Source organism: Falco naumanni, chromosome 2 (genome assembly GCF_017639655.2).
Source record: "Falco naumanni isolate bFalNau1 chromosome 2, bFalNau1.pat, whole genome shotgun sequence".
Classification (NCBI taxonomy): domain Eukaryota; kingdom Metazoa; phylum Chordata; class Aves; order Falconiformes; family Falconidae; genus Falco; species Falco naumanni.
Window position 1 is genome coordinate 9,339,001 of NC_054055.1, and position 19,088 is coordinate 9,358,088.

The 19,088-nt window shown below is 43.5% G+C and overlaps 2 protein-coding genes across 15 annotated transcripts in view; one reads left to right on the top strand and one right to left on the bottom strand.

Moving 5' to 3' along the window:
- Window positions 1–11,088, top strand: CCDC90B (coiled-coil domain containing 90B). Of its 4 annotated transcripts, XM_040583284.1 has the most exons (10): window positions 197–311; window positions 1,880–1,999; window positions 3,695–3,807; window positions 5,264–5,367; window positions 7,647–7,748; window positions 8,410–8,451; window positions 8,531–8,602; window positions 8,685–8,738; window positions 9,530–9,644; window positions 10,819–11,088. In XM_040583284.1, exons 4-10 carry the CDS (start codon window positions 5,347–5,349, stop codon window positions 10,872–10,874), a joined length of 462 nt encoding a protein of 153 aa, XP_040439218.1. In that variant the 5' UTR covers window positions 197–311; window positions 1,880–1,999; window positions 3,695–3,807; window positions 5,264–5,346; the 3' UTR covers window positions 10,875–11,088. The 4 variants fall into 4 exon arrangements, with proteins under 4 accessions (XP_040439216.1, XP_040439220.1, XP_040439218.1 ...); XM_040583282.1 differs by lacking the exons at window positions 197–311; window positions 3,695–3,807 and adding an exon at window positions 1–130; XM_040583283.1 differs by lacking the exon at window positions 3,695–3,807 and having other exon boundaries at window positions 198–311.
- The window catches only part of ANKRD42 (ankyrin repeat domain 42), a 22,596-nt gene continuing 12,252 nt past the window's right edge, over window positions 8,745–19,088 (bottom strand). For 6 of the 11 annotated variants that reach the window (XM_040583281.1, XM_040583278.1, XM_040583273.1 and 3 more), the window contains 5 exons: window positions 18,588–18,763; window positions 18,062–18,188; window positions 15,233–15,377; window positions 14,002–14,066; window positions 11,998–12,269 (listed from right to left, as the gene is read on the bottom strand). In XM_040583281.1, coding sequence (XP_040439215.1) covers window positions 12,224–12,269; window positions 14,002–14,066; window positions 15,233–15,377; window positions 18,062–18,188; window positions 18,588–18,763 — 559 coding nt within the window. In that variant the 3' untranslated portion in view covers window positions 11,998–12,223. Of the gene's footprint in view, window positions 9,477–9,654; window positions 10,752–11,997; window positions 12,270–14,001; window positions 14,067–15,232; window positions 15,378–15,505; window positions 18,189–18,587; window positions 18,764–19,088 lie in introns of those variants that run through there. The other 5 variants (XM_040583276.1, XM_040583277.1, XM_040583275.1 and 2 more) reach the window with 5 other exon arrangements.

Consider the following 19,088-nt stretch of genomic DNA (forward strand, 5'->3'; position numbering starts at 1 on the left):
CGGCGGAAGCGGCGGGCTGGTGTTGCCATGGGGGGAGCGGGGCGAAGCGCTGCGCTGCTCGCCTGGGCCAGTGGCTCCCGCTCGGGCCCGCTCCCGCGCCGGGCCCTGCTGCCTCCGGCTCCTCGGAGAGGTGAGAGGCGCCGCAGGGCTGTGCTCGGCCCCTTGGCCTGCTGGCGGCCCCTCCAGCGGGCTGCGCTGGGCACTGCGCACAGAGTGGGCGGCTCCCCGTCCCTCCGCGGGATGAGGAGCCTGAGCGGCAGGAGGGGGCACAGGGCTGCCCGCTGCTTGGGGGAACCTCGGGGTCTGCTGAGGTACAGTGGGGGCCGCACAGTGCGTTTGGCGAGCTGGGATCTCTGCCTCAGCGCGGTCGTGAGGCCTGTCCCAGAGGCGGTGTGTGAGGGGGCACAGAACGCCTTTGCTGGGGCAGTTACAAGCCCGAGGCAAGGGCTGAGTTACATGGGTAAGAGCAGTCGGTTGAGTAGCATATGGGGACTGATAAGGGAGTGTTTGAGAGGTAGAAGCAAAGGGAGTTAGCCGAGGGATGCAGGAAGGCATCACAAAATGGTGCTTCAGGTACGGTCTTTGAAAACATCAGTGAGATTTGAAAACAGCCTTGGGCCGAGTCGTGCATCCAGTCAAGAGTACAGGAGTGAAGCCATAGGGAAAGGAGGCAACCAAAAGCTTCATGCTCTAATAGCATCTTTTCTGAGAGAATGCAATATAGTTGTTCAGCCCAGCGAAAAAAATCCGCTAAAACATTTAGAGGACAAAGAGGTGTGTGTTTAAAAGCTGTTATGGCTCAATGGAAAAAGAATGTTTAGGGTTGTTTTTAATTATTTGTACATAGCATTCAATGTTCATGCACATAAATATTTTTCTCTTTCCTTTTAAATCTAGTACAGACATTGATTTGGATACTGTGTTCGATTTGGTTGTAGCCAGTTCTTAAGAGTAGATAAAAGGTAGCGTGTGAATTGATTTATCTAATAGTGGCATAATATAATTTCCCTGTTGTTTAAATGATACAAAGCTTTTGAGTAAAGATCTAGATAAGATTCAGAATAACATTTTGTTGGCAGGGAGCCAGGAGTGCAAAAAGTTTTGAGTAAGTGTGGATCTAGAAGGAATAGGGCCTTTCAGATAACAAAGAATCTGTCGAAATGGAATCTGTAACATGCAAGGCCCTGCAAAGGTAAGATGAAGGGAAAAATCTCCTTGAAATGAAGTAGGAGAAGCAGTGAGACATCATGTGAGAAGGTACTCAACGTAATAAATATTGAGTAGATTTTTAATACCCACCTCTGAGGTATTGGGTGCAAACACTGTATAGCTTTGCTGCCCAGTTTCTTTCCTGGTGAACCAACAATTTCATTCAGACCAGCAGATTTGCATAGCTTTCTAAAAAAAAAATAATCTGTAGCTTTATCTTCAGGCATGGCACTCTCCTTGCTGAAAAGGATAGAAGTAAGGCTGAGAGATTCTGTGAAGAACCAAATGAATGATGTTAGCTGCAACCAGCAGAAATTGGTAGCGTGTTAGAACTGCTGGTCTTTTAAAAGTAAGAAAATTATTGGGCGTTTCTCAAACATTAGAAAATAATTGCTTATAGTGGTTTTATTTTTGTTGTATCAGGGTGCTTGTCTAGCACAGCTTCCTTGTTATATGAATACACTTAAGATCAATATACAAGTTCTAGCTGATACAAATTTCCTATGGAAAAGGGATTGGTGGTTTCTAACGTGTTGTAACCATCAATCAAAAGGAACCAGCTTTTTGTTGCAAGATCCATGCAGCCTTGCTATGATGACAGAAATTGAAATTAGCTTATAGCATGATAAACTAATCAGGTTAAGTTTAAGGCATGTGTTGTCATTTCCAGGTTTTGCTGCCACGCTCATTAGGAAGTCATATGATGTCAGAAGAGTTGAAATCACTCCCCTGGAGCAGAGGAAAGTAACTTTTGATACCCATGCTTTAGTGCAGGATCTGGAAGCCCATGGTAAGTAATATTTGATAAATAATTCAAAGGAAAAATTCTAGTTTAAGTACTATTAAGTATGAGTGCTATCAGTTTTCCCAAGTACCAATACTTGGTGTTATAAAATGTTTTGGCAGCCTCTTGAGGAGGCTGGTGAAGGCAAGGCAGCTGATGCTCTTTGATGCCTCTGTTGTTGAGCCCCACGCTGGGCGCTAAAAAGGAATGTTGTGGTTTAATCCCGGCTGGCAGCTAAGCCCCACGCAACTGCTTGCTCACTCCCCCCCGTCCCAGCAGGTTGGGGGAGAGATCAGAAGGGTAACAGTCAGAAATCTCATGGGCTGAGATAAAGACAGTTTAACGGGTGAAGCAAAAGCCGCACACACAAGCAAAGCAACCCAAGGGACTCACCCACCGCTTCCCACGGGCAGGCAGGGGCTCAGCCATCCCCAGGGCAGCCGGGCTCCGTCACGCGCAGCGGGGACTTGGGAAGACAAACGCCGTCACTCCCCGCGTCCCCCCCTCCCTCCTTCTTCCCCCAGCTCTATATGCTGAGCATGACGCCGTATGGTATGGAACATCCCTTGGGTCAGGGGGGTCAGCTGTGCCGGCCGTGTCCCCTCCCCGCTCCTTGTGCCCCCCCAGCCCCCTCACTGGTGGGGTGGGGTGAGGGGCAGCAAAGCCCTTGGCTCGGTGTCAGCGCGGCTCGGCCACAGCTACAACAGCCCTGCGTTATCAGCACTGCAGCACAAATCCAAAACAGAGCCCCACAGCAGGTGCTGTGAGTAAAATTAACTCTGTCCAGCCAAAACCACTGAATTCTGTAACCGTATAAATAACTGTTAATGTTAGATTTATTTGTAGCTGCAGGCAAGTTTATATAGTGTCTTCCAGCTGAGGAACATAACACAGTTAAATGTAAATTAACAGTAACACTTAAAACTGTTTTCTAGCCAAAATGAAGCTTTAATAGAAGTTCCCTCTACTAGTCTGCTAATAATAAGAATTTTTTTCTAACTACAGCTATTTGCAGCAGGGCAGTACTGTGATACATTCTTAATACTTGCACTTTTATTTTGTGACTGTGAGGGCTGAAGTCAGGTTAAAGGTCCATCTAGCCCTGGGTTCTCTCTCCTGACAGGAGCTGTGAGTCGGTGCCTGCAGAGGAGTAGTAGAACAGGGCACATGTATGTGACTGGTCCAGTTGTTTTCACCCTGGAGGTGTTTTGAGCCAGGCGTGAGTTTTAGTAACCTTCAGTGGAAATCTTTTCACAAGCTTATTCAGTCCCTGAACTGCTATAAACTGATTAGTACCCAGAACATCCTTTCTCATGGAGTTTCAGACATCCACTCCTTTTGTTTATGCAGAATTTGGTTTCTACAAGGTTAATTTAATGCCTGCTCAGCTCTTTTGTGGAAAGAGGGAAATGAACATTTGATCTGTCATGTCACTCACGATTATGTAAACTTCTGTCATATTCCCCTGTCATTCTTTTCCAAACGGAAGAATCCTAGCATGTTGAACTTTTCCTTGGACAGTAGCTTTTCCATACTTCTCGTCATTCATGATGCCCTTCTGTGAACCTTTTCCACTTCTATCGCATCCTGTTTCAAAGGGGAGGGAACAGAGCTGCTGGCATTACTTGACAACTGAATGTCTTATGGATTTGAAGAGCAGCATAATGTTCCATCTGTTTTGTTCTCTGCTTCTTTTCTTAGGAATTCCTAAGGGTTTGGTTTGCTTTATTGATCCCCACTAAGCATTGAGCTGATATTTTGATCGGACTAGCAACTATCTTTTAAAATCCCAAAATCTTTCTCCTAAGTGACAGGTTAGGATTTCTTTTTACTACTTGGGTCTAATAATAATATGTTAGTAATTAGAAGACTCCTAATAGTCTACTAACAATGTTTATTTTTTTTCATGCATGTCAAGCTTATCAGTCTGTAGCTCCCTACATCTCTTCAATGCCAGTTTTTAAAAGCAGTTCCAGTATTTGCCGTTTTCCAGTCCTTGGGTAACTAAGGTAGGCTGTGAAATGTTACTTGTCCCCAGGACTAATTCAGCTATTTCTTCTTCAAAGTTCCTTTAGAACTCGTGGGGTGAAATCTGTCTGGTGCTGGCACACAGTGTTATGACTCAGTTTAATCTGTTCCATAACTTTTACAAATACTTTAGTACTAAAGTGACAGGGCTCTTTAGGTAAAACCTATACATAATCACAAAAGTGAGAGGCATTTAGTTTTTCTCAAACTTGCTGCAGACGGTTTTCAGGCTCCATTCTCTTGCATATACGAACTCCACATTTTTCAAAATTTGCATGCAACAAGGATGTTCCTGCTATAAAGGAAGAATAAAATGATGAATTGGCAAAAACCTTAGTAACCCTGAAAATTCAGAGGAACCGAAGCAGTATTATCACACCCCTTAGTGGCAGGAAACTGTCATAAAGCATGCATAGCTTTTCTAAGTAATGTAAACCCATAGCGCAGCTTGACAATACCAGTATTTTAGAAGGGAGCAGTGGCATATTTCTCTAAGGAGTTTGCCTTTAAAGCATTTTCAACAAAATGTTAATTGATCCCACTTTGTAAAATGGGCCAATTGAAATACATGTCAGTGAGATGGCTGGAAATAAATCTTTAGGGCAGAAGCTCTCAGCACTAGATCAGGCACAGCTAAAACCCAGATACAGCTGGGGATGTTTTTCGCTATTCACTACACATCATCTTTTAACACTTCCAAATGGCACCATGCTGTGGATACAGTGTAGTTTTTATCACCAGTTTGAATTCATTCTGCAGCAGTTTTAAAATCAATTTTGTGTGTTTCCCTATCTGTGCAGAACGTTTTCAGTGTAAGCAGACTTACCTTTCAATTGTATTATTTTACAGGATACATGCTTTGTAGCTCGAAGTAAGTTAGATTTTTTAACAGAATTTGTGGAAGTTCATTATAAATTTAAATTTTGCTGAATATTTTTTTATAAGCATGAACAGTTAAAGATTGTACAGAAATTTGGTCCTGGTGGCTGCATGTGTAGACTATTTCAGTATGTTAAAAGTTAACGTGCTTCGGATTTCTGCGTCATTAGGTCTGGTTTTTCTAGGTAAAAGTCACAGTGACTGGCTTCTCGCTGTCACTTTTCAGTAATCATGTGACTTCCCATTTGCCACTGTAGTTAGGTACAGCACTTGGGTGTCCCAGTTTATTATGTACCTCTCGCTCTCCTCTTCTTTGAGCGTTCTAATACTGCCTTAACTTGGCATCCTTCAACTGTCTTCCAGGCTTTGGGAAGGAACAAGCGGAGACCATCGTATCAGCATTAATAACCCTGTCAAACGTCAGCTTAGACACAGTCTATAAGGATATGGTTACGCAGGCTCAGCAGGTAAAAAGTAATCTATGGTGTACATAGACAGCGTTGTGTAATTATTAACAGCTCGTATTTGCGTATTTAAATGACAAGAGAGCAACTCTACTATAGCACTAGAATCACTTCACTGAGATAGGTTTTCCTAAGTTTCAAGGTGGTGTTAAGAATAGTAGTATCTTAAACCTTCATCTCACAGGAATGTTTTCCAAATGCAGCCAGAATATATAAATGTAATGCAGAGATGGCTTTGCTGCTGAAAAGCTCTCAGGTGAGACCAAACTTTTAACTGTGCTTTACAGTGGTTGAGGGCAAAGAGAGGTTCAAGGAGGGGTTCCCGAGGGATAACAAGGCCACCTAAAATACCAGAAAACTGTTGGTGTTTTTATTGAACTTCAGTAACAATGTCAGCTCTCTTCTGAGGTACATTGTATTTGTCCTATTTTTCTATTCATAAATTAAAACCTACCATTAAAACGATTTCACAGTTTTACTCTGCGTTTCAGTCACTAAAGCTACACCTGTAGTAAGAGCTAAATGTGGCTGGGGTGTGCGCACCACCACGCAGCTGTGCAAAGCCACCTCGGTTTGATTTTGACCTCTGCCAGCTGTCGGTCTCCCTGAGCTGGGCACAATGTGGAAGTCCAAGGCCAGGAACTGTTCCCACCAGGTGGAGTGGACAGAGCCACCTTCATTTAGGAGGAAGAGGTTTTAGCCATCTGGGTGTCATCCGTGGTGGATGACATGCCCAGGAGGACAGAAGGTGGGCTCCGAATGATGGAGCTGTTGGTGTAAGTCTGCGCTGGTCAGGTCAGCACCTCGGCCTGTGCTCAAGCAAAGCATCGAGGTGTCTCCTTCACTTAGACGTTCACGTTTGTGGACATACCTGGAGGCGGTGAGTCGGTTGAGTAGTGTGGCTGGTTTTCCTGCTGGTAATAGAGGTGGTGAGAAGTTTCCTTTTAACAAATCGCCAAAGTAAAAATAACTTTACTTTTCCTTGTAGGCTAGACATCTGCGCCAGGATAATAAAGCTCTGATGCACAGTAATGGTTTTAATAATTACTCAGGAAGGCTGTGCAAGTTGAAATTACATGCCATTCTTCAGTGAGTTAATGCAATTAGACATTCATTGCTATTTTATTTAAACTGCTGAGCCTTACTTCCAACAGATTTTTATCTTACTGGCATTTATTCCTAATAAAAGTTGTGTAACTTTTTTTCCCTATAAATCACAGAAGACAAGAACTTAGGTCTTGTTTTTTATCAAACGGAAACCTTTCTTTTTGGAAATTCTAGTATGTGTAAAGAAAGTATCGCAGATATAATTTGCATGGAATTGTGTTAGGCAGAAACACTGTTTTTTATAGTGTAGTCAGGATTGAAACTGAGTGTTTTAAGATGGGATGAGGCGAATCAGCTCCTCAGTGTAAATGCAACTGAAGTTTTCCCAGGAGTTGTAAAAACTTCATTGTGTTCAACAAAGCAGTCAGATGTCAGTGGTAGTTGGGTCAGGGCATATTTTAACAAATTTAGTTGAACGTGGGATCCGAGAAATGGTGTTTGCTTGTAATCTGAAGGAGAGCTCCTCCTTTTGCTGGCTCTCAGCTTTAAAAGCAGAATCCCACAGAGATATGTCATTTTCCATGCTAAACAGTAGGGTCACTTCCTTATGCGAACTGAAGGAGTATTGCTTTCAAGATTCTAAAATTTAAAGTTTCTTGCTGTCTTTTCTTATGTTTTTTTTTACTCTGTAGTTTATAAATAGCAAATGAATTCTGAACTTGTTAGCCCAAACACCAGGAAGGCTTTTTTCAGTGCTGTTTAGTATCTGTCGGAGTTCAACACGGAGAGGACAGTGTGATACTTGTATCATTAAGTCTTTGGCTTTTAATGACTTTGCGGGCAAGAAATGGAAGTGTTACCTTAGCAACTGGGTTCAAACCAGCAATTACCGCTTGATGGGCTGTGAGCATTCTTTGGAAATGTAAGGCAATGAAGGATTAACCTGTAGTTTCAGGTCTATTTCATTTCATAGCTACTTGGGCTAACACATCTGGCTGCTTTGCTTGAATTCAGAGGTAGTGTATTAAAGCGACAGGAAAAGCACAAAGCCAAAACATCATCTTTCAAACCAATTGCGGCTATAAAGTTCTGTGGTTTTGTCACTTTCTTGTTGGAGGCTCTCCTTATTTTTGTGCTTTGCAGTAGCTGATTTCATGATTTCAGACCTAAATATCTTTACTGTACTTGCCAGAAAGTATGCAGCTTAATCAATGGCATGTTTTATTGTTTCTAAGGAAATAACTTTACAGCAAATAATGGCACATTTGGACTCCATTCGAAAAGATATGGTCATCCTGGAGAAAAGTGAATTTGCGAACTTGAGAGCAGAGAATGAGGTACTAATAAATATTGTTAATTAAGCAGCTAAATTGTAATAGATGTTGGGTTATATCTGTCACATGGTTTTGTGGAACAAAATATGAAGGTAAAAGTAATTCTGGTTACTTTTTATCAGTTGAAGTGTTTGTAGATTACAACTTCTGTGATCCCATAAAAATATACTTCACCTCATAAAACTCACTCAGTTCTTCTATAAACAAAAAAAAATCTACGTGTCTTAAAATCATCTTCTGTAATTTTATTTAATGGTGATTCTGGTACAGTCTTGTCACCATTAACCGTACAGTGCCGGGAGAGTAGTCAGATGTTTCTATGCAACAATTTAATAAAACTGGTGATTGAGACATGTTTCGCTTTTGCTTGATAGCATTTTAGTATTTTCTTGCTGTCATTAGTCTCAGAATAACAAGGTCATAATCGTTACAATATAATCCCTTTATTTTCAGCAAAATTCCCAGCATATTATATATGGCTTTACAAACTGAACACACCAGTTAGGATATTTAATAAAGAACAAATTGTCCCACTGGGAGAAAAATAATGGAAGAATAATTGCATGCATGTGGTGGTAACACTTACATGACTAACTTGGTCAGCAGTTTTCTGAATTTGTAAAATCATGATTTTTTTTATTTTTTTTTCTCCTCTGCACTCAAGAAAATGAAAATTGAATTAGATCAAGTTAAACAGCAGCTAATGGTAAGTAAACAGCAGGTACCTATGTGCTCCGGTTAGGGAGGGTAAATAGTTATTTTCATAATCTTTATTTGCTTTAAAGAATGAAACAGGTAAAATCCGAGCTGACAGCAAGCTAGACATAAACCTGGAAAGGAGCAGAGTGACGGATATGGTAAGCTGGTCTATGAAGACACCCTTATTAGTTCTGTGGCTTGTTTTCTGTTACTACAATTGTAATTTATCTTTTGTTGCAGTTTACAGATCAGGAGAGGAAACTGATGGAAGCAACTACAGAGTTTCATAAAAAAGTAAGTACTGAACAAAGCTCGTTTCATACTGAGCAGTTATGCATTGCATGTTAGTAACCCCCAAACTTTTGCCAAAGTTAGTAGGCTCTTGCATATGGTGAAGCAAAAGGCTGGGCTGTGTCAGCGTACCTGTTGTACGTGTCAATTGCCGATGCCTGGGAGATGCGCGCTGAACGCCATTCAGGCAGGAGGAGGCACACAAGCCTTGTCTCTCGCTTCCCGGGTATCATATGTGCAGGCTGTCAGAGGCGGGATGCGCGCTGTCATGCCACCCTTCCCGGTGTTAACAGATGTGCTGACCAGCTGTAGTGGGGGGTGGGGGTAGGGGGGCGGTGGTTCGGGTGTCTACAGCCAGACAAGGATTTCAAGGGCTGGAAGTTGTCAAACCTGCTAGTGGGTGCTGGATTGTAAGAGGCTGAAGATGGACCTGTCTCATCTTCAGCATCTCCTTCCTTTCCTGGATAGGGCTTGTGAATGCTTAAACCTTCCTTTTGCAAAAATGCAGGGACAGTGTCTATGAATGCCTCCTTTAGGAGGCACTGGCGTATCAGAGACAAAAGTCCGTATGATCCGAGTTTTTTCTGTCTCTTGCTTCAGTATTCTTCCTGGATTGTATTAAATGCTGTTCTGTATCTTCCAAGTTTTCTTACCAGTTATGTATTTTATTTCAGAGATAGATTGGAATATTGTTTCTTTCTTGTTGCTGGTAGAGTGGTATTTGTGTTTGGCTTTGCAAAGCTGAAAGAGCGAGAGATCATTGTCAAATATATGCTATCTTGTAATTTTTTCAGGATTCTAGTACCAACAGCGTCATCTCAGAAATCAGTAATAAAATCGACACTGAAATAGCTTCCTTAAAAACTCTCATGGAATCGAATAAGCTCGATACAATACGTTATTTGGCAGGTATGTGGTAGGCAAGGAGGTGAGTACCAGTATTGTATTCTGGGTGTATAAAATTTTATTCAAGAGTATGTGCTAAGTGAACTCAGAAAGTCTGTTGTGCGGCAGCAGACAGCTGGGATGGCAGACTCACACGGCTTCCCACAACTGGAAGAAATGTGACAGGGAACACACAAGAGATGGGAGCGTGCAGACACTGCTGCAGTTGGACTAGGATTGTGCCCAGAACGTGGATTAGGACAAATATGGACGTGATTTTTAAGAAAAACAAAAACCCTGAATACCTTATCCGGTCTGACAGTACCTCTGCTTGCTGCAGGGCAGCCATTTCTGTGGCAGAGTTGGTACCGAAGTTCTCCCGAGGTTATTTAAGTTTCCCTGGCAGTTAGCTGCCGTTCAGGACTAGTCTGAGTGTGACCAGTTCTGCCTCCCGTTCGGTCCTCCGCAGACACACATTTTCAGTGTGGCAGTGCTTGTACTTCCCCTCTCAAGCAGAACACATATTCAGTCTGACTTGAGGTTGTCTCCTCAATATATACATAACCAGTGAGATTTTTTATTGTATCGAGCTGGATAAAGAGAGTAACGCATTACATTTGGAAGTGAGAACAAGTTCGAAGGGAAACATAATTAGCTTTATTCTAACACCAACTGAAACAACAGTTTAACAAATCTGAAAGGCAACTCCTCGGGCTTCGGAGGTGCTGCCTGCATACCCTGCTGTAGCATCAGGTACGTGTATTGTTGGTGCATTGTCACTTTGTCCTGTGGGAAATTATTTTAATTATATCTGATGGAAGACCTGGTACAGCCATCTTTCCTGTAATACAGTTCCCAATAGATGGGTGACGACAGGGAAAGCTGCTGTAGCCTGTTGAGCTCTGTTATCCCGTGCGGTTACTCAGATGTGTCCCTGAAAACACAAGTCCTCAGGCTGCTGAATTCGACCTCCCATCCTGCCGCCTGGGCAGTGCTGCTGTGCAGGGGGCTACATCAAAGACAAGTCATCATCTTCTAAAATTATTCTGTCACACCTGCAGCAATTCAGGAAGTTTAGGAGGCTCTACTCTAGAGCTGTTACCGTTCCTCCATCTGTGTGCAGTTAATTTCCTGTATGTAGAAGATGATACAATTTAGCATGCAGCTAATTATTTCCTTTTTTTTTTTTTTTTAACAGCTTCCGTATTCACTTGCTTAGCAATAGCGCTGGGCTTCTACAGGTTTTGGAAATAGATCAAAATGGAATGGCTGCCTCGAATACAGATGGAGAAAAGGCTGCCCAGGCAACACCAGTTTGACTATCATGTTTGCGCTGTAGATAACCTTGGACCCTTTTTGTTTTGATATTTTTACTGTGCACTAAAAAATGTTTTCCGAATACGCAACACTAAGGAGCAAAATAATTGTGGGGAGGAGTAGGCAAATAGTAATATTTTGTTGTCCCCTACTGAATACTGTATTTATTTCAAAGGACTTCTTATGTTCAATCAAAGTGTTTCCTAATGTGTTTTAGAATTAATTTTGTTTTCTTTGTGGAACACTCTTACTCTCAGCTCCTCTTCAAAATGGAATATTAAAGATCTGATATGCCTGTGAAATGGGAATACTGTTCCCAAGTTAGTATTCCCATACTGGGAATACTAATGCCAGATTCCTACAGATCTACTCAGATCCAAGTAAATTAATCTGGTTTTTTTTTTATTTAGATATGAACGCACACTCCAGGGTCTTTATTAAATAATCCTTTTTCTTGAGAACTGGTTTACATAAACTTAAAATCTCTCCATAGATTTATTTTTTTTAGTATCTCTTGCAATTTCCATAACCCCAGAGGTCAACAGAATGGGAGAACTTCTCTGTCTTTGTCATTCCAAGGGGAAATGCCTCCACTCTCAGCAACTGTGTATAGCCCTGGGACAGATAAGGGCTCTTAACTCCTCCCCTCAAGTAGTGCAGAGTATTTCCAATAAACCCTCACATATTTTCTGGGCATAGGATCTGGCTTGTAACATGGAAATACTCAGCGTCTCAGTGGTGCCAGTGTGGTGGTGATCATCCTCCTCCCATCTCCACACTCCTCCGGACTGCTCTGTAACCATGGGACACGCTGGCGCTGCCAACTTCTGGTGGTGGCCCCTTTGCCTTCTGCAAGGACTTCACAACTCCTGTTGCAGAGATGGGACATCACAGGTGGATGCCTTCCAAAACTGAAGCAGTCGCTTATGACATTGCTGCAGCTAACTCTCAAAGTGTCACCTTGTAATTTGCAAAGTTGCTAAACTACTACCTGGACAGGAAAAGTCTTTCCCTTGTGGTTTTTGAGTTTTTTTTCTTAAACAAAAAAAGCTGCTGCTGCTGCGATTTAAAAATATTTTATATTCCAGAGAACCAAAGAACTAATACAAATAGTTCTGTGAAATGCAGAGCACCACAACGCCTCTGTGGAGCTGGGCTATGAAAACACTTTGCATTGCTTAAAATAAGGCTGTTCTACCTCCCCAGCGTGCCTGCCGCCGCGGGGGTTCGCTCCTCAGCGTGGTCTCACACCAACAGTCCTCCAGGGCTGCAGGCTGGTTTCTTCTTTACTTTCTTTTTCTCTTTGCAAGACTTGAAGATGGTCTCAGCTTCCTGAAACAGAGGACACTGTGGCCATTAAACAGCAGTTGCTGAAACCTGCTACTTCATAAGACAGGATTTGAAAATATACGGCTTTGTGTAACCACAGAATGTTGTGTTCAAACTAAAGGCGAGGGCAGAGCGTAGTCCCAGGGCATGGGATGACAGTCACAGCAGGGTAAGATTTGGAGGCCCCTTGGTTGTAGCAGTCACTCGGAGCAGAAGTTTTTGAAAACAAACCTGCCTCAACAGAAGTTGTCTCCAGTCCCAGCTAGTAAACCTAATGCCCAACTAGACTTTTGCAGGCGGCTGCTGGTAAAAAATCTGACTACAGCCACCCTTCCACCCTAGAAACGGGGCACTCTATTGCCATAGTTTTCCTAGATTTTTAAACCTGCCGGGGGAGTAAAATGAATAATGTCTTAAAGCAAGTTGGGGGAGTAGAAAGTGGCTTTTCTTTCAAAGGTGGAGGCACCTGGCTCGCCTGAGGGTCTCAGCAGTATGGAAAAGACCAGTCCCAAGGATACAGTGGGAAGCGAACAGCTGTAGGAGCATCACAGCTTGTATATGGTGCGGGGGAAAGCAGGCACCAGCTAAAGGAAAGGGAAGAAAGGCCCAGGGAGGGTAGGAAAGGTACAGGAACAATCCTGCAAGGGGAGGCAGGAGGAAGAAGGCAGGCAAGGGGCATAGAAGAGAGGTGGAAAGAACAGCGCAACGCGGCACATGAGAACATAAGCTGTGAAGCCAGCACCCTGCACAAGTGTGTGACACAGGCACCATGGCGATCTGAAAGCCTTGCTGCTTTGAGCTGCAGCAACTGCATGCCACCTGGCCACACCGCATACGCAGCCTTGCTGTGCTAGCCTGGGACCAGATGATGGCAACAGGACAAAAATTCCCGGGACAGAAATTCCTCTGTCCTTCTCCAAGGATGTGTAGCACAGCACAAGCCACAGCTCTTGCTCCCAGTTGCTGAGGGGTGGCATCACCTCTGCTCTCAAGGGGCCTGAAATGCCCCAGACATTTCAAATCCACACACAGCTTAAATGATTTGTGACAAAACTGAGCTCTAAAGTGCTTGTGTCCTGCTCAGAGCATCCATCAAGCATTCTTCCCCATTATGCTCAGAAAAGGACCGTTATCTAGCAGGAATGCTCCAAGCACCTGGGCCTCACTCAAACCTGGCTGGAGAAGTTACTCCTTTTATCCAGCAACCCAATTTCTCCTCCAAGAAATGTAAAAGTTCCACGTGCGGCACAGGCCAGCTCCCCCCTCCTGCAGGACTGCCCTAATAAATCAGCTTATAAAACTGTTTTCTGTCGCTGACTCCCTCTGGACCAGTGAATATTGAAATACAGTGGTCACACTGCACAGCTGCCAGCAGGGGAATGAATATGGCTCCTTCTCAGAACAAGACATCGTGCTGGTTAGAACATCCCTGGGACTGGTATTCCTGGCTTCCCTAGACAGAGGAAGAAGCTGTATCTGAGTCACCCATGTTGTCAGTGACTAGAGTCTTTGCCTGACCTTGATACTGGCTACAGCAGGGCCCCATAAGCAGTTACGCAGTCGAGGCAGTGCAACGGTCAAGGAAGTTAAGCAAAGCTCTGAGAACAGCAAAGAACAGCCCAGGCTGGCAAGGCCATGAGCCCTTTCCACTGGCTGTATCCTTGGAAGACCCAGCAATGTTGTTACTGCACATCAGTTCCCACAACCCCTAGCAGGAGGAATTTAGGTGCCCTACCCAAGGGTGCCGACTGACCAGATGGCAAAGGTCTGAAAAATAGGGTCTTCGACTGTCACATCAGACTGTGGGAGTTATGTGTCAGAGAACTGTCTGAAAGGCCAGCCTTCCTGTCCCCAAAATTAGCACATTGTCACGACGGAGGGAAGACATGGTCACTCAATATGAGTGATCAGCAGACTTCGTTTATTGTCCCTTACAGTCACCTTTTATGCCTTGTTATAATTAGCTCATACATATTACAAAAGTTAAGCTCATTATTGGTTAGTTGCCTAAATACCAAGCCCGCCCCTTGTTTCTCTTCTGTAGTTATCTGTTCCCACCTGCAACATTCTTTTCCCACCGAAATCTTCCTGTTATGTGTAACAAGAACAGCCAAAGACAGTGTATTTTTGCTTTACTTCAGATAAGCTGAGAGCGATGTGCATTTTTGTCCAGCCAGCTGGACTATGGCTATGTGACCCTTTTCAGCTAGCCAGTTATCCACAGCACGTGAACTTCTGATCTATCCTCAAGATTTGATTTTTAAAAAAGCTAGAGTTCTTCTGTCTTTACCTGCTAAGCCAATCAATAGTTTGTATCTGTTGATTGTTGCTTTACCACTGATGGCTACCATACTACTGATTGATACTATATTATTGATTGCTAATAGTATTTTGTAATAGCTTGATAGAGATATATATATTTATATTTGCTTTATTAATCATAGGTAAAATCGCTGGTGGTGATTTTTGTGCTATTTTGGTGATCTGTAATAAAGCAAAGAAATTTAAAGCATAAAAGCCTCTGTGTTCTTCTGTATCACAGAATCCCACAAACCCATGGTTGTGATCTCTGTGCACCCACAGGCCAGGAAACCCTTGGGGTGGTGCCACCACCTCTCCTGAAGCACCAGTCCAGTCTCAGGTACCAGCCAAGATGAACTCTCAGTCCCTGCATATGCAGTACGGAAGTACTCAGGGGTCAGTCCACTCCCTTTTGTTAATACGAAGAATATCAGTGCTTCTCTGCCAGCGTGCGAGGAGAAACTGATACCCTTTCACAGCACAGACACTGTCAGGATGCGACAAAGGCTACTGCTCACTTCAGTGTTCCAAGCTAAAAGCTGCCAGCACATTTACTCCAGTATTTCCTAGCACTGTGCCTGCGAATCTTAGGGAGAACAAATACACCCAAGCAACGGGCAGCAGCCTCTGTCCCACGCACCATGGGAAGTCTGTGTGGCACTCACCACGGGGACAGCAGGGAGGATGCGGGTTTCCTCCAGGCGCTCTCTGAGATGACTTATCTCAGCACGGTAGTCATCCAGCTGGCTCTCCAGCTTCTCCCGCCTGACTCGCTCATATTCCAGCTGGGCTTTCAGCTCCCTCACAGCCCTGCCAAAAGCAAAGGAGACAAGCGGAGCATGAAGCACATCCAAACCTGCCCTGGCTACTCCACGCCATCCTGTGCCTTTTTTAAGGAACGGGTTAGTCACAGCAGAAAGCAGCGCGGTACTCCTCACGGCAGCTGCGCTGGGGTGAGCTGCGGTGCGCTCCTGGCTCCAGGCCCTTTGTAACAACCCCAGACTGCCGTTCTGCCTCCTTCGCGGTCAGCTGTGCTCAGCGCAATCTGACCACGAGATGGAGACGTCTTCCCACGCAGAGCCAGACACGTCCATCTCCAGCTGTGGAAGAGGGAGAAGCGCCCAAGGAGCAAAAACTTTAGTATGAAACAGAGAAAGAGCAAAAAACTGGAATTCTGGAGGGGCAGGGGCAGCTTTTTCCTTTCTGTCTGGTGCCTCTACATCCTTTTGATTAGCTTAGCCACAGATGAGGAATACTCAAATGACAGCCTGCATGACTCTTACTAAAGAGAAACCAAAGCACTGGCTGATAAACAGTCGTACAAGATCTCATTGGTCACACCCACAACGGCTCCTAAATTAATTGAGATTCCTGGAACTGGTTAGCTAAGACATAATTCACATATATTCTTATTACAACAGCAATTGACCTCAGCAACTGAGTCATCTGGAGTTGAGCTGGTTCTCCTCTCTATCAGGATGAATTAGAACAGCTACAAGGATGGAAGACAGTAAAAGGGGGACACCTGCCCTGTGGATTCAAACAGCACAGCAGGAAAGCTCTCAGCAAGAGCTACCACATTTCCAGGACTGAAGTATTCCTGAACCACGCAGCCCAAAGCTACCAAGCTGTATCAGCCTTACTGGTGCTGTAAGAACAGCCCGTGCTTATGCAGGGAACTCAGAGCTCAGGGGAACAGGCCGACTTCTTGCACACTTCAGATTAATGATCACAGATCCAAAACTGTGTGGCGCACACATGGTGGCAATTTTTTCCATGCAGGGCAGTCTGGTCAAAGCATGGCACAGCAGTTCACACCAGGCCTCTCACAGCCAGAAAACCTGGACTAAACCAGAAAACATAAAAATCTGCTACAGTGGCCTTCCAAAGTGGCAGCTCCTGCTTTTCATCTAAAAAAATGGTGTTGTCATTAAATATTTTTAAATAATAAGGTTTTCTGGCATATGATACAAGCATCTTGGTGTTTATCCATAGGTAGGTACCCTGAGAAGGGTAGGTACGTATGCTGAGAAGAGGTATTTCCATTTCAAAAGGCCAGTGTGGAGCTAGGGGTGCTCTCTAGCCTCTACAGGTGAGAAAGAACCTTCAGAGAGCCTCACAATTTTCCTAGTTTAGCCACACATGCCACATAAAGCAAAATCCCTTAAAAAAGAGCCTTATCAGAGTCCTCTAATAGGCACTGCTAGCTTTTGAGCAGCTGCAATATCCGAAACGAACTCTAGTTTCTGCCATTAGTCAACAGTGAATTTTCCATTATTGTAAATAGATTGCTCTGACCTTCCAACGTAGGCATCATCTGAGCTGGTCACTCTCCTCTAAAGCTGAGAGAGACACTCCTAGAAGTGATGAATCTCATCCCAAAGTGCATGTCTAATTATGCCCTGCAAGTGCCCACATCTCTTGAAGAAGTCTAGAAAGGAGCTGAAGGTAACTAACTGGGAGGCAGATACGTACACTGCAGACATATCAAGTTAAGGAAGACGGACTTTCAGCCTGGGCCGAGTGATTTGGAACCAAAAGAAATCCTGACCTCCGTTTCTTGGCTCATATATGGTTGTAAATGAACTACTTAATCCCAACACGTGACACCTATCACCTGCCCCAGACCTACAGAGACTGGTAAATCTGCTATCTTCTTGATGGCATACAAGCCCTCCAGATACACTCTCCTCTCAGTGACCAAATAAAGATGGTGTTTGGGGGGGACCCAAACACATAATGGACACGGTTATTTACAGAGACTGAGAACAGTGGGTAGCCAAATCTTTTGACAGGTAGAGATGGAGATAGAGCTGTCTTTTGGATGCTGCATTACTGTTTAAGCCCTAAATCTCTGATAGACAGGTCTTTTCTTTGAAACTTAGATAATCTGCCCATCAGATCACCTGACCAATCTAACAGAACCCTTTCATTGAATGGAGACACTGAAAATCAGACAGACATTGTGAAAAGCGCTTCATGTGCAGGGGCAGGTTTGCTGAGATTTCTTTTTACTGTGGTCTGGATATGAGCTAATGCTTTCTTGAGCATAGAAATATATTGCCCTTGACACTGAAATCTAGCAGGTCATTGAATAATTTCTGCTGTGCATGCACTTCCATCCAGGCTAATGCCTTTTTTCAGATTTATTAAAATGCACACATGTATTTAGCATCCCCAATGCAAACAAAACAGCCAGAACTTATCAGACCTACTGCACATATGCTGCAGGAAAACTTGAAGGCCAAACATATGATCTTGCACAAGAAGTGTGGACCCATCAAACACTTCTGTTGTGCTGTGGGGCTAATCCTGGTGGAAGAAGTTTAGAAATGATCAGACAAATTGCTGAATTCCATTTCTTTTTCACCTGGCTAAAGTTGGTAAGTGGAAAAGACTGAATGACCAAAGCAATTTAAGTGTAAGTTAGCCTCAAAGAAGGCTTTAAAACAAGCCTCACCAAGTTAAACATTAGCAGGGCAAATTAACCTTACTTCTCAACATCTCTTTCTTCTTTTTTTGTCTTCTTCTCCTCTTCTGTTATTCCTCCCAGCTGTCTGTAGTTGCTGTAGGCAATTTCTAGAAGTTGCTTAAGTTCTTGAATCTTGCAATAGGCCCTCACTGTAAGACAGAGTTCTTCAGGTAGGTAAAATGCATGAAGACAGTCACGCTGGAATCCAAGTCTGGAAAACAGTCTCACAAACACCGAGCAGAAATCACACTGCTCAGCAAACACTGAGCTACACCTGACACCCACACAGCAAACATCTCAAAAACAAGTAGCAATCCAACATGATTTCACCAACAGGGATTAAAGCAGTGTAACAATTAGGTTCTGATTGCCCTCTGCTATGCTTTCTAATTTTCCACAGTATATTTAAATGTTCAATGATACAGATATCCTGTCAACTATCTCATCTTACAAAAAGTCACAGCAGTTGGCAGAAACTGTGCAACTAGGACTATAATGTCTTGAGACCAGCTTTTTCAAACAAGGAGTGATGGAAAGACAGTGCTTACTGCGTGCATTCCTTTTATCTGCTTTGTCCAGGGTTAAATCTTCTTTGCTATCTGTACTCCCTTCCACACCATGTCTATCAAAAAACTTTATGTTGTTTGCATCTAGTTCTTCATCACTAGAGTTACTGTCTCCAGTTCTTTGTGTCAAAAGTTCCACAGCTTCCAGCTGCACAAATCTGCACAGAGAACAGTTAACCTACACTGAAATATCCCCATCATCCGGAAAAATGCATATTACAGAAACTCTTCGAAACAATTCATGTTCCCATTTATCGGAGTAGGTTTCAGAATTAAAGAAAGCATTGGTACACAAACTATGAGTAGTTAATCTTTTTGTTGTATTCTGATTGCATGAACTCTGCCTCAGTGGAATCTTATGACAGTGACTCCTACATCAGAGGTATCTTCCTTCACAGGATTTCTTAACTGAATCTCATCAGAAACTGCATTATTTTCATTAATGCAAAAATCCACTAGCCTTTGCTACTTCTCATTTACTTT